Source organism: Papio anubis, chromosome 14, assembly GCF_008728515.1.
Source record: "Papio anubis isolate 15944 chromosome 14, Panubis1.0, whole genome shotgun sequence".
Lineage (NCBI taxonomy): Eukaryota > Metazoa > Chordata > Mammalia > Primates > Cercopithecidae > Papio > Papio anubis.
In genome coordinates, this window is record NC_044989.1 from 47,174,292 (window position 1) to 47,188,862 (window position 14,571).

At 47.6% G+C, this 14,571-nt stretch overlaps 1 protein-coding gene across 3 annotated transcripts; it reads right to left on the reverse strand.

Annotated features, from left to right (window-relative positions):
• Positions 1-1,703: 1,703 nt before the first annotated feature.
• Positions 1,704-12,654, reverse strand: MCFD2 (multiple coagulation factor deficiency 2, ER cargo receptor complex subunit). Of its 3 annotated transcripts, none has more exons than XM_003908622.2 (4): positions 12,527-12,654; positions 5,563-5,717; positions 4,358-4,517; positions 1,704-2,136 (listed from the first exon to the last, which is right to left on the reverse strand). In XM_003908622.2, the coding sequence occupies exons 2-4, from the start codon at positions 5,709-5,711 to the stop codon at positions 2,005-2,007; spliced, it is 441 nt and encodes a 146-aa protein (XP_003908671.1). In that variant the 5' UTR covers positions 5,712-5,717; positions 12,527-12,654; the 3' UTR covers positions 1,704-2,004. The 3 variants fall into 3 exon arrangements, with proteins under 3 accessions (XP_003908671.1, XP_003908667.1, XP_003908668.1); XM_003908618.3 differs by lacking the exon at positions 12,527-12,654 and adding an exon at positions 12,271-12,410; XM_003908619.2 differs by lacking the exons at positions 5,563-5,717; positions 12,527-12,654 and adding an exon at positions 12,271-12,372.
• Between the last annotated feature and the right edge of the window lie 1,917 nt (positions 12,655-14,571).

The window sequence follows — 14,571 nt, forward strand, 5'->3', positions numbered from 1 at the left end:
ATAGGAAATGTGGGAAAGTTTGGAACTTGCTACAGACTTGTTGAATGGCTTTGTCGAAAATGCTGATAGCAATATGGACAATAAAGTCCAGGCTGAGGTGGTCTCGGATGAAGATGAGGAAGTTGTTGGGAACTGGAGTAAAGGTGATTCTTGTGTTTTAGCAAAGAGACTAGCAGCATTTTGCCCCTTCCATGGAGATTTGTGGAACTCTGAACTTGAGAAAGATGATTTAGGTTATCTGGCGGAAGAAATTTCTAAGCAGCAAAGCGTTCAATAGGTGACTTGGGTGCTGTTAAAGGCATTCAGTTTTATAAGGGAAACAGAGCATAAAAGTTTGGAAATTTGCAGCCTGACTATGCAACAGAAAAGAAAAACCCATTTTCTGGGGGAGAAATTCAAGCCAGCTGCAGAAATTTGCATAAGTAGCAAGGAGCCTAATGTTAATCCCCAAGACCGTGGGGAAAATGTCTCCAGGCCATGTCAGGGCAGCCCGGAGGCCCAGGAAGAAAAGGTGGTTGCATGGGCCAGGCCCAGGGTCCCCAGGCTGTGTGCAGCCTAGGGACTTGGTGTCCTATGTCCCAGCCACTCCAGCCATGGGTGAAAGGGGCCAACATACGGCTCGGGCTGTGGCTTCAGAGAGTGGAAGCCCTAAGCCTTGGCAGCTTCCACGTGGTGTTAAGCCTGCATATGCACAGAAGTCGAGAATTGAGATTTGGAAACCTCCGCCTAGTTTTCAGAAGATGTATGGAAATGCCTGGATGCCCAAGCAAAAGTTTGCTGCAGGGGAGGGGCCCTCATGGAGAACCTCTGCTAGGGCAGTGCACAAGGGAAATGTGGTGTCAGGGCCCCCACACAGAGTCCCTACTGGGGCACTGCCTAGTGGAGCTGTGAGACGAGGGACACTGTCCTCCAGACCCCAGAATGTTAGATCCACCAACAGCTTGCACCGTGTGCCTGGAAAAGCTGCGGGCACTCAACACCAGCCGTGAAAGCAGTCAGGAGGGAGGCTGTACCCTGCAAAGACACAGGGGCAGAGCTGCCCAAGACCATGGGAACCCACTTCTTGCATCAGCATGACCTGGATGTGAGACCTGGAGTCAAAAGAGATTATTTTGCAACTTTAAAATTTGACTGCCCTGCTGGATTTCGGACTTGCATGGGCCCTGTAACCCCTTTATTTTGGCCAATTTCTCCCATTTGGAATAGCTGTACCCCTGTTGTATCTAGGAAGTAACTAGCTTGCTTTTGATTTTACAGGCTAATAGGTGGAAGGGACTTGCCTTGTCTCAGATGAGACTTTGTACTGTGGACTTTGGGTTAATGCTGAAAAGAGTTAAGACTTTGGGGGACTGTTAGGAAGGCGTGATTGGTTTTGAAATGTGAGGACATGAGATTTGGAGGGGCCAGGAGCAGAATGATATGATTTGGCTGTGTCCCCACCCAAATCTCAGCTTGAAATTGTCTCTCTCAGAATTCCCACGTGTTGTGGGAGGGACCCGGGGGAGGTAATTGAATCATCGGGGCCAGTCTTTCCTGTGCTATTCTCGTGATAGTGAATAAATTTCACAAGATCTGATGGTTTATCAGGGGTTTCTGCTTTTGCTTCTTCCTCATTTTCTCTTGCCGACATGTAAGAAGCACCTTTCGCCTCCCGCCATGATTCTGAGGCCTCCCCAGCCATGTGGAACTGTAAGTCCAAGTACTCTTTTTCTTCCCAGTCTCGGGTATGTCTTTATCAGCAGCATCAAAACAGACTAATACAGATGCTTTAAGCAAGCCCTTGTCCAATAAGGTATTTAACAGCACTTAGGGACTATTAGATGTCCCATTTCTCTTCTCTTTCATTTCTCTTATCTCTTCTCACCCCAGTGTAACAAATAGCTACAGGTTTTTACCAAAATGCTGCAGCAGTAGTTGGAAATGAGTTATTTTGCATTACTAAAGTGTTCAATCACATTTTCACGGGTCACATGTGCATATAACCAGGAGATGGCCAAATAACATCTATTGCAGTGATTTTGCAAATTCAGCATAGTCAATGTATCCATCATTGTTCTTGTCATCATCTCTCAAAACACCATCTATTATGTTAATCAGTTCATCTTCGCTCATTAGTGGTGCCTGTTCACTCCCTTCCTACAAAATACAAATTAAACAATGATGAGTTGCACATTTTATCAGAAGTGCTTAGCTAATGTCCAAAATATCCATGTTCTTTCATGGGCAGTGTTTATTAAAAAAAAAAAAGAAAAACAAAACAAATGTCCACGCTCATATGTGTCCAAAAACTTTCAATGGAGTATGGGGCGACTTCTAGGAATATATATACACACACACATATATATACATATATATATATAGAGAGAGAGAATATATATTATTGAGTCAATTTATAATAATCCAGTTGAGAAATTACATTTGCCAGATAAAAGAAGGCCCTTCGAAATAGGCTTTTGCTTATTTGTTTCATTACAGCTCATTCTTTTTTAATTGGAAAAGTGCCAGTCCTCCTGAGGGTCAGTTCTGTGCACAAATTTGCCTGATAAAATAGAAATAGTGACGAATTGGACAACAAGTTGGCATCAAAACAAGAGGAAGCAGGCACTGCTGATCAGCAGAACCTGTTACGATCTTTGAGGAGAAAGTATTTCCCATGCTCCAAGACCAGGGATAGTGGGCTGAGGCCGCTCACATCCTTGGCTGGTTCTTCCTTTGTCATATCTCCCACATTCACCCTTCCCTTTCCTATTACCACCACCATCCTCATCTGCCAGGACTGCCGAACGCTAATTCCTCCGCCTAACATTAGTCTCTCCTCATGTTCTTTGGTGTGTCTCCCACAGCCAAGGATCTTCCCTAAATAATGCCATTCTCCTGGGCAAAACCGTTCATGCTCCTTGCTGCCTTCAAACCTCACCTGCACTCCTAGCAGCCAATGTAACCCCACCCACCTGGCTGACTTTGCCTTGCTTCCTCTCTATAGAGGGCAGTGTGGCAGAAGGGGAATGACATTAAACATGGAGGCACAAGGATTTGTTTTTTTTTTTGGAGACAGGGTCTGACTCTGTCACCCAGGCTGGAGTCCAATAGCATGATCACAGCTCACTCCAGCCTCGACCTCCCAGGCTCAGGTGTTCCTCCAGACTACCCTCCCACCCCCGTCACGCCAGCAGCTGGGACTATAGGCAAGCATCACTATGCCCAGCTAATTTTTGTAGAGATGGGATATCGCCATGCTGCCCAGGTTGGTCTTGAACTCCCGGACTCAAGCGATCCTCCTGCCTCAACCTCCCAAAGTGCTGGGATAACAGGCATGAGCCACTGTGCTTAGCCTGGCACAAGATCTTGATTTCAGTTTCCTCACCTAGAAAACGGGAGGGTTTTGTTTGTTTTTTGTTTTCTGAGACAGGGTCTCGCTCTATTGCCCAGGCTGGAGTTCAGTGGCAAGATCGCAGCTTGCCGCAGCCTCAACCTCTCAGGCTCAAGTGATCCTCCTACTTCAGCCTCATGAGTAGCTGGGACTATGGGCACGTGCCACTGCAAATGGAAGTATTAACAATGCCTGCCACTGCCTACTCAAGATTGCAAAGATCCAACGAGATCTCTAACCTACTTGAAAGTGCTTCAGAAACTTTGGAGCACTGTACAGTATCACATAGCCCTCAATTACTGCCATGTCCCTGAATCCCTTGGTCTCAATTCACCATTCTTCCCAAATGAAATAACTTCTCCCTTGCTCTGCAGTTTGAATGCGGTCTGTCTTTTAGGCACTAACTCTCATACTCTGGTGTGTAACAGTAATGCCTGTAGCACTTAAAGATACAAATGCCCAGCCCTGGGACTTCTGCCTCAGCAAGTTATCCTTTTCTGGAAGGATCGCTGAACAGAAAGAGGCAGAGCACAGAAGAGAAAGAAGCAGCAGCACCTTTCTTTTCTTTTCTTTTTCTTTTTTTGAGACAAGGCCTCGCTCTGTTGCCCAGGCTGAAGTGCAGTGGCATGATTATGGCTCACTATAGCCTCGACATCCTGGACTCAAGCAATCCTCCCACCTTGGCCTCCTGAGTACCTGGAACTACAGGCATGTGCTACCAGGCCTGGCTAATTTTTTTAATTTTTGTTTTGTTTGTTTTGTAGAGATAGGGTCTCACTATATTGCCAAGGCTGGTCTTGAACTCCTGGCTCAAGTGATCCACTTTGGCCTCCCAAAGTGCTGGGATGACAGATGTGAGCCACCATGCCCAGTGGAGAAGCAGCACTCTTGGCACATAAGGACAACACAAGTCAACAAGACGAGGGACCAAATTAACAAAGGGAGGCCTTTCTGTGATATAGCCCCCCAAACCACCGCCACACCTACCTCCTTATGGACATGAGTGATGGCTGTGGAGAGTTCTAAGCCATCAAGCAAATTATTGCCATCATAATCATGCATTTTGAAGTAATGGAGCTGCAGTTCTTGTGGTGACATCTCTGCCTCTGGTTTGTTGATGACACCTTCTAGATGTTCCATGATATGCCTAAAAATCAACAGTCAGGTTCAGGCCAATTGGCAGAGACACGGGGATCATGCTGAAATCTTAAGGACTCTGAAAAGTTCAAGTTCTTAAACTTCCTCCAGCTCAGAAAAACACCAGCAATGGCAGACCACACTCGAGGATTACATAGAGATAGACAGGGCCTTGACAGGAGCAGGGAAAGTCAAACAGACCATCTGTTATGCTGGTAGATTTAGGGTGTTCTTTCCCCTTTATTATTAAAACTTTGTTATAACATATTCAGGCCACCAATTTAAAAATATGTCTTTTAAAACAATTTTTTTTTGAGACAGGGACTCACTCTGCCACCAAGGCTGGTGTGCAGGAGCGTGATCTCGGCTCACTGTAGCCTCAACTTCCCAAGCTCAGGTGACTCTCCTACTTTAGCCCCCCAAGCAGCTGGGACCATAGGCATGTACTGCCACACCCAGCTAATTTTTTAATTTTTTAGTAGAGACAGGGTTTCCCTATATTGCATAGGCTGGTCTCGAATTCCTGGGCTCAAGCAATCCACCTGCCTCAGCCTCTCAAAGCACTGGGATTACAGGTGTGAGCCACTGCACCCAGCCTTAAAAACAAAGGATAACTGAGTATAATGTGTGAGGCTAACTGGTGCAAGACAAAAGCTGCAAGAAATGATTCAATGTTTGAACGTGTTGATTAAAAAAAGGTCTTGTTATAGTCAAGAAACCTTAGCTATTTTCTGAATTCTGCTACCACGACTGTGTATGTGTACCTGTGTGTCTATTTGTATGTGTGTGTGTCTGTCTGTGGTGAAAAAAGGAGAGACTGGATTCAGACAAGTAATTTGTCCCATTTGGGCCTAAAGATCTTCCACCTGTGATACAATGATGAAAAAAGAATACCTGACTTAGAGGTGGCAATAAGGAATAAGAATCATCCTTGAAGAATGTCAAGGAGCCATAGAAACAGGAAGAAGGAAAGGAGGACTGAGCATGCCCTTGCTGCTGGCTCAGCTGCAGATGATGGGAAGGCCCCTGGACCACAGCCCGGGCTGAATACGTACTCTTGGTCGTGCACTGTGTTCTTATCCAGGCCCATGCTGCCGGGTTGGGAGAAGCTGGCTGCAGGCTCCTCAGCCCTGGTGCCTGGGGCACAAAAGGCCCAGAGCAGGCCACACAGGAAGGGGGTTCTGAGCAGGGATCTCATGGTCATCAATATCTGTGAGACGGGAAACACAGAAGAGGAAGGCAGAGCATCAGAGCCAAGGTTTCGTTCAGGGCTTGACATGGCATGATCCTGGGAAACCTGATGAAGCAGTGAGGTTAGGAAGAGAGCTTGTCAAACAGGGCCCAATGCCAGCTCTGCTTTGAGACTACGGGATGACCCTGGGCACTCCAAGTCACTCAAATGGCAGAGGAAGGCTCATGAGGTTTCCTGAAGTGCCTGCAGAGTGCCAAGCAACACGTGAAAGCTTGAAGGGAATGGAAGATTATTCCTGCCTCCCAGAAGCTACAGTCCACTGAAAGAAATATTTTCTACCAAGAGCACCAGGAAAGGCAGCCAGCAAGTTATACCAGAATATCGGAGAAAGAGAAAACCCTCTAGGAGTTCAGGGGAAGAAATCTCCTCCGGGTGAAGGAAAATCAGAGAAGGCTGATTGAGCTGGTGACACTGCAGCTGGGTCTGGACAGATATGCAGGGACTGAAGGACCACAGGAATGGTGGGAGCAGAGTGGCAGGTGCCCACAAGCGGGAAAGAAACTACAAGTAGTTCAGCTGGCCTGCAGCCTACAGGGTAGGAAGCAGACAGGACAGAGGTGGCTCCAAGGGTTAGACAGGCTGCACTGGACATGGCTTTGCACACTAGGCCAGGGCTTGACATCTCCCGCAGAGAAAGAGGACAGTCACTTACAATTCGTGAATGGGAGGTGAGATCAGAGCTTGGTTTCAGAATGACTCATCTGGCGGCATAGCGGGGAAGGCATGAAGTGGCAAAAGCAAGACTAGAGGCAGAAGCATGGTAGCCAAGGGAAGTGGTAAGGCGGGTCAGATCAAGGTCTGTGGCAGTGGACAAGGAGAACACCTTAACTCCTCCTTCTGTACCTCCTGGTCGGTGACAGTAGCAAGTAACTTAACCACGGTGAGCAGGCACTGGAAAGGAAAGTTACAGAGAAATCAGGATTCTATCGGGGACTCCCAGGGTTTGGCCACACTTGGAATTGTGGTCAATAAGATGACACAGTCAGCTACAGAGCAAGTTCTCAGAGGGCAGGGAGAACTTTAATCCCACAGTATTACCTGCCAAGAGTCAGGCAGGCCTTTAATAATTGTTGATTCAATGGAAAGTCTTGGTCTGTCCTAGGGCTGACAGACTGACCTCAAAAAGGAAGGTGAAGGGTAGCCAGGTGACCTACATACAAAAACAAAAGACCTGACCAAACACTCGCTTCCCAAAAGGCAAAACAGATTCTGCTAGATAACAAGGCCAGGGATTTCTATTAGGCCAATTGTAGTCCACAGCCCCAAACCAGCAGTGGTAAAAACAAACCATAAGGCACTGGTCATCCCCTTACACACGCTACACACAGGGCTCAGCTGCGAAGCTGCAGCTGTCTCTGTGCCTGGGGCTGGGAGGTAGAGGTGTTATAGCCCCTCTTACCCATCCTAAAAGGCTCTCGGGGCAGAACCCTGAGAGTGTGAGTGTGCCACCCTACAACACTTAGAAAAATTTCCCAAATCCATTTTTCCCATTACCAGTATTGCTTCCCATGGCCCCCTCCTTAAAGGGGACAATGGTCACTGGGATGTCTAACTTCCAGGATAGGCCAGGCATGCTGGCTCATACCTATAATCCCAGCACCTTGGGAGGCTGAGGCAGGAGGATCACTTGAGGCCAGGAGTTTGAGATCAGCCTGGACAACACAGCGAGACCCTATCTCTACAAAAATAAAAATAAAAAATTAGCTGAGCGTAGCAGTGCACTCCTATAGTCCCAGCCACTCAGGAGGCTGAGATGGGAAGATTGCTTGAGCCCAGGAGTTCAAGGCTGCAGTATACTCTAGCCTGGGTAACAGAGTGAGACCGTGTCCCCCACTACCAAAAAAAGAAAGAAACTTCCAAGATGCTAAAAAGCACCTCGAATCTAGTCTACTCCTAAACAGTGACATCGAAATGCAATCTGTCTCAGACCTTTTATTTTTTAATTTTTACTTTTTTGAGACGGAGTCTTGCTCTGTTGCCAGGCTGGAGTGCAGTGGCACAATCTTGGCTCACTGCACCCTCTGCCTCCCAGGTTCAAGCAATTCTCCTGCCTCAGCCTCCAGAATAGCTGGGATTACAGGTGTGTGTCACCACATCCAGCTAATTTTTGTATTTTTAGTAGAGACAGGGATTCACCATGTTGTCCAGGCTGATCTCGAACTCCAGATCTCAGGTGATCCACCCGCCTTGGCCTCCCAAAGTGCTTGAGCCACCATGCCCGGCCATCTCAGACCTTTCATACCCGTAGTTAAAAAAAAAAAAAAGCAATCTGTCATACGTAATAGGAAAGAATGCTCAATGTATATTGAATGAAAAAGAACAGGCTGCAAAAAAGCTATAAATAATATTACACTTTTGTACAATAAAAATGTGTATTTCATACACTAATAACAAAAATTATCTTGAGACATGAGATTAGAATTGTGATTTTCGGCTGGGCGCGGTGGCTCACGCCTGTAATCCCAGCACTTTGGGAGGCCAAGGTGGGTGGATCATGAGGTCAGGAGTTGAGACCATCCTGGCTAACATGGTGAAACCCCATCTCTACTAAAAATACAAAAATAAAAATTAGCCAGGTGTGGTGGCGAGGGCCTGTAGTCCCAGCTACTCGGGAGGCTGAGGCAAGAGAAAGGCGTGAACCAGGAAGGCGGAGCTTGCAATCGCTACATTTTTTTATGAATATGTATTCAATGTAATCTATCCCATAATTTTGTCCCAATACTATATGGATGGGATACAAAAGGAGTTTCCGGTTAATTCTTATCTCCAGAAAATAATTTAGAAACAGAAACGACACTTACAATTTTACCAAATAAAAGTGCCCAGACCTTGGCCAGGAACAATGGCGCACGTCTATGATCCCAGCACTTTGGAAGGCCGAGGTGGGCAGATCACTTGAGGTCAGGAGTTTGAGACTGGCCTGGCTAACACGGTGAAACCCCTCTCTACTAAAAGTACAAAAAAAATTTGCTGGGCGTGGTGGCGTGTACCTGTAATCCCAGCTATTTGGGAGGCTGAGGCACAAGAATCGCTTGAACCCAGGAGACAGAGGAGACAGAGGTTGCTGTGAGCCAAGATCACACTACTGTACTCCAACCTGGGCAACAGAATGAGACTGTCTCAAAAAAATTTTTTAAAAAAAGTGTCCAGACCCTGATAAGGCCACTGCCACTGTACCTGGTACCAGAAAACAAGGCTTCAGGTAACTACTAGCAGTGACTGCCTAGGCCATAGCAGAACAACTTGTTCTGACCACACATCTTAGAGTTCTGGGACAGGAAGGATCAGAGAAGGGAATCCAGCTCCTCCTAAGCCTTTTAGACTCATTTACATCAAATGTCTCTTCCTCTAGTGAGGCCTTTCCAAGTCTAGCGTAGGTATTCTTCCTGCAGGCTTCCAAGTGCTTCCGTTCAGAACGCTCCTGTCCACAAGTGATGACAGCTGCAAATGAATTCTTTTTTTTTTTCTTTTGTTTTCTTGTGTGTTAATGAATTCTTGAAAAACTGCCTGATTACTTGTCAGTGCCCCTTGCTGGACGGGCTTCGAGAGGACTTGGACTGAATCCACATTCCTAGTATGAGGCACAGTGCCTGGAACAGAAGCTGCTCGTTCTTAGCCTGTGTGCCACGGTCCTTGGGGAGCTGGGGGGACCACCTTTGCAGATATGCTGCCAATTTTTAATGTCACTGTAACTGAAGATGAAACTTTTCTTTTGGAGATATCTATCATGGAACCCATGGCACCATTTCCTCCAACTATGTGATTGGATGCTTAACATATCCATTTGGTGTGTGTGTGTCGGGGGCAGGGGAAATTCTATTTAGATAACATCAAAAAGCAACCAAGTGATTAATAATGTAGTAACTATGAGTCCAAATTATCCCTTCTTTAAGGGAGGCAGGATAAAGGCCAAGAACCACTGATTTTTGAACTTGTCTCATTTTGGTTTGGTGTTGCAGGTTTCTAACTACTGGAATGTAACAAAAGCCGAATCGATAAACATACAGAAAAAAAATTCCTCCAAGCGGTACATTGAAAACAGGAAATCAGGCTGGGCATGGTGGCTCATGCCTGTAATCTTAATACTTTGAGAGGCTGAGGCAAGTGAATCACTTGAGCCCAGGAGTTCAAGACCAGCCTGGACAACATGGCGAGACTCCCTCTCTAATTAAAAAAAAAAAAGAAAAAAAAGAGAGAGGAAGAAAGGAAGGAAGGCAGGCAAGGGAGGAAAAGATAGAAAACAGGGAATCTAACTGCCACATAACAAATTAAACTGCTGACAGTCAAAAGAAAGCATAAGCAACTCCCTCTGCCCAAATAACAGGTTGCATCATCCATGCTCTAACTACTTAGCTCAAGGCCATGGGCAAACAGCCTGAAGATAAGCCCCAGCTCATTGGCCTTTTTTAGGAAATTATAAAGGCCAGGCTGAAGAAAAACGCAAGGGAGGAGAGATTTCTGCAAAGGGACTTCAGAGCACAACCCATACCTTGAGACAGCCCTCACAAGGCGCAGCCTCAGTCCTGGGAGGGCAGTGCTGGACCATCAGCAGCAGTGCGCCTCCCAGTGCCTTGGCTGTTACAGTGCTCCCCTCGTGCTCTGCCAGCCTCTTCCTGGACCACAGCCTCCCCTCCTACTGGTTCCATCTGTCCATCTCCACCTTCCTTCCAGGACAGGTTCAAATGTCACCTCAGGATTCTTCCAGCCAACACCAATTGATCTCTCATCCGACCTCAGTCTGCAGCCTCTCACACTCATTTGACCTGAACATACGATCACAGGTTGTTCTCCTTTTCCATTTTTCTCTTTTTCTCCCTCTCTGAGAGTCAGGACCCTCGCTCCTCTGTCTCTCATTTACCTTATTGATTTCTGCTGAGCTGACCTGGCTCATGGTTGAATCAGGGCAGTGAGTCTTGGCACCTAGGTGTATGGTTCCCTATCCCACAGCAGATCTAGCCTAAGTTGGAACTTCCTTTGGGGACTTCCAGTGGTTTGACCTGGCCCAACCCTTCCCTCCTGTTGTGTTATCAGTCCTATCAGCACTAAGAGTTTGGGGCCAGCCTTCCTGCCAGCAGCTAGTAGCAGCTTCTCCCTCAGATCAGGGGCCCTTGGTTAAGAATTCAAACCCAAAGCAGCCACACTCACCAACATCCAGACATCCTGTACCCACAGCCAATGCCAAAGAAAAACTGACCAGTACTTTCTCACTTACCCCTGTTATGGTTCTGCAACAAAGGCAAGAAAATAACCAACTTTCTAGGCTAAAGAAACCTCTACACGGACTGAGGGTTGAGCAGGTATTTAATATTAATAACTTGATCTATTTGTTCATCTAGGGAGCCCAAGAAGCACCCATGCTTCATTTATACATTTAATTACCGTACTAATAGCACAAGGTGCTGAAGATAGTAATATGACCTCGATAAACTCCTCTCACACAGATTACAACCTGGCAGAAAAGAGAGACCAGCAGGCAGACACCCATGGGGTACCACCAAATCACCAACTCACAACTGAAATAACACATGAAGGATAAGAAGGATTATTTCAACCAAAGGACAGTGCCTCAGACATGACGAACATATTGAAGGAACATGTAAACCCAGAAGGAACTTGTTCTGATCCAAGAACCAAAAAAGATACAGTATGGTTGAAGACACAGTAGAGTGGAGACAAATGAATCTAAAGTTAAAAGAAGACAGGTCATGAAGGGCTTTGTAAGCTCTGTTCAAGAGCTTGGAAAAGCAATGAGAATCCAACGAAGGGTGGTAAGGGAAGAGGGGGACGGTTCTGATGACATGATCAGATTTCTGTTTTAAGACCACAGCTCTAGCCTCTCTGTATAGTACAAACTGTAAGGATGAAGAAGAGATGCAGGCATCATCAGGAAGACACCGAAGTAGTTCAGAGGAGAAAAGGTGGCCTGAACTAGGTAGGGTAGGGGGATGGGACTGGAGAATGAACGTATCCAAGACAGCTTTGCGAGGGATTAGATGTGGGTGGGTAAATAAGTGCAGCAAGTGAGAATGATGCCCAGTTCTGGCTTGGGCACCTGGGTGGATGGCACTGCCATGCCCAGAGAGGGAATACAATAGGAGATCAGCTTCCCCCGCCGGGCACGACAGGACCCAAGGTTTCCCCCAGAGGGAGATGGGGGAACAAGGAGCAGATGGAGAGTAACGCCTCCAGCCCGCTGCTTTTGGTCCGGGCCAGGAGCAGTGTCCACCCGACACAGCTGGTCCCACAGGCCGATCCTGGGGCCCCCAGGGACCAGCGAAGGGGGCGGAGATCTGCCCAGCCGGCCCTGTCTGGCTCCAGAGCCCAGATGGGGCACAGGCTTCCGCCCTGGGAGACAGGCCGTGCTCCTAGCCGTTTAAGCGTCCCGAGACCGCCTGGGGGCCCAGCCCCCGCCCCTAGACCGCTCCAGCCTCTCATCTTGAGCCCAAGCCCCCAGCCCAAAGGAGAGGCGCCGGGATCCCGGCCGCTGAGGACTGTGCGCTAGTTCACTCACCCTTACGGTCTCCGAGGCAGACGCGAAGCCCTCCAACGTGAGCCTCACCAGCCCCCGTCCCCAGAACGCTCTTCCTCGGCCTCGCCCCGCCCCCTCCCCCCCCCAACCTAGCCTGCGCACGCGCGCTCCCTACCGCTCGCCCATTGGCGCCGCCGCCCCTCCCGCTGCGCGACGGCGGGCTGTGAGGAAGGCTCGCGTGAGTCCACGTGTAATGGGCCCGCGCCCAGCACAGGCAGGACTGACGTAGTTCCTCTACCTGCTTTCCCGAGGGCGACACTCGGCTCCACTCCAGTTGGGCCGCTGGACGCCCTAGGGGCCCGGCAGGTTGCTAGGCAACCCCGGAAGCCCTCAGGGACGTAGTTCCACGTGCGACGTAGGATGGCGGATCCGGATGGGGCGGACTCCAAGGCCGGCTCCCAACTCCGTTCCACCTCTGCTATACAGGGCTGTTGGTTCAGGTCTCTTGGTTCGTCCTGCAGCAAGTTGGGAAGAAAGATAATAGGAATGCTAATTCCTTCCTGATGAAATGACCAGAACACGCTGGAGCCGGCCTTGGACGCTACGTTTCAAGATTGCCTGCTTCCAGCTTGTGCCAGCCCCACTGCACAAATTGCGGCAGCTGCTGTACCTACCTGTTCGCTTCCACAGGAGTCCCAGCAAGACTATGCGACCCAGTTCAAATACCACTTTCCCTGTACCGTTCGTGAAGTCAGCAGCTTTTGTCATTCAAGAGAGGACAAATTACTTAAAAACAGACTCACGAACAAATAGGGAAACGAAAACATCATCCCTGTATAATCCTGCCCTTACACCTGTGCTCCTATACAAGATTAACATTCAGTGAGTATCTATTAACCTGATGGATAAATAGTGTAGGACGGTCGTTTCGTTTTTTTGTTTTGAGACGGTGTCTCGCTCTGTCCCAGGCTGGAGTGCAGTGGCGTAATCTTGGCTCACTGCAACCTCCGCCTCCCAGGTTCAAGCTATTCTCCTACCTCAGCCTCCCGAGTAGCTGGGATTACAGGCGCGCGCCACCATGCCCGGCTAATTTTTGTATTTTTAGTAGAGACGGGGTTTCACTATGTTGGCTAGGCTGGTCTCGAACTACTGACCTCTTGATCCTCCCGCCTCAGCCTCCCAAAGTGCTGGGATTACAGGCGTGAGCCACCGCGCCCGGCAGGACCGTGGTTTTTTTTAAAACGCTTCTCCCATTTCTGTCCATAAAGGTGCATAATCGTTTTTCAGATGAGCCTGGGTCCGGACAGGAAAGACAAAGGAAGTAGCTAAGTAGTTAGATGCCTTGAAAGTTGGCTAACGCCACTGCCATTGACTGTCTCATACCTTTTCCCACCTTCATCTGAGATTGAAATCTGTCACCCCATCCCTGAGAAAAATCCCATAATCCCTAATGTTTTTTTCTTTTTTTAAAGAAAAGAATCTCCATGTTGCTCAGCTCGTCTCGAACTCCTGGGTTCAAGCAATTCTCCCACCACCTCCGCCTCCCAAAGTTCTGGGATTACAGGGGTGAGCCACCGCACCGGGACAAAGAATCCCTAAGTTTTGAGGAAACTCTATTAATTCAAGACCCATTCTTCTTTCCTTACTCTGAACTTTGGGTTAGTTTGATCTAGTTCCTTCTACCCTGCACCTGCCATTCATCCATCTCTTCATCCATTCATCCACCCCTCCCTTTGTTCATTTATTCATTAATTCAATAACATTTCTTGAATATCTTCTATGTACTATGCACTCTACTAGGAGCTACTAGAGATATAAATAAGACAAATGAAGTGTCAAGAAGCTAGTGTCTGGTAGATGGATAAAGTGTCCTCATTCTAGCCATTGCTTTCATTTTTTTCCTATGGATGTTATCCTCTGTTACATCTCTCTTGAATCGACAGTCACTCCCTCTCTACCAGATAATTCCCATCAACATATAAACTTGCTCTATTTTCTCCCCCACCATACCACTGAAACTGCAATCTCCATGCAAATCTAGTGGTCTCTTTGATCTCTTGTTTTTATTTTACTTGCCCTCTCAACACTGTTTTATCAAAGCCAACCACTCTCACTTAGAAACACTTTCTTCTCTTGTTTTCTGACACCACACACTCTGGGTCCTCCTGCTACCTCTCTGGTTATCCTTTCTTGGGCTTCTTAATTGGCTTCTCAACCTATAAATATCAAAGTATCCAGGGTTCTGTCCTGAGTCACCTTCTCTACCCTCTCTTCCTGTGTGAGTTTACCTAGTCCTATGCTTTAGATACCATTTATAAATAGATGACTCCAAAATATGGCTCT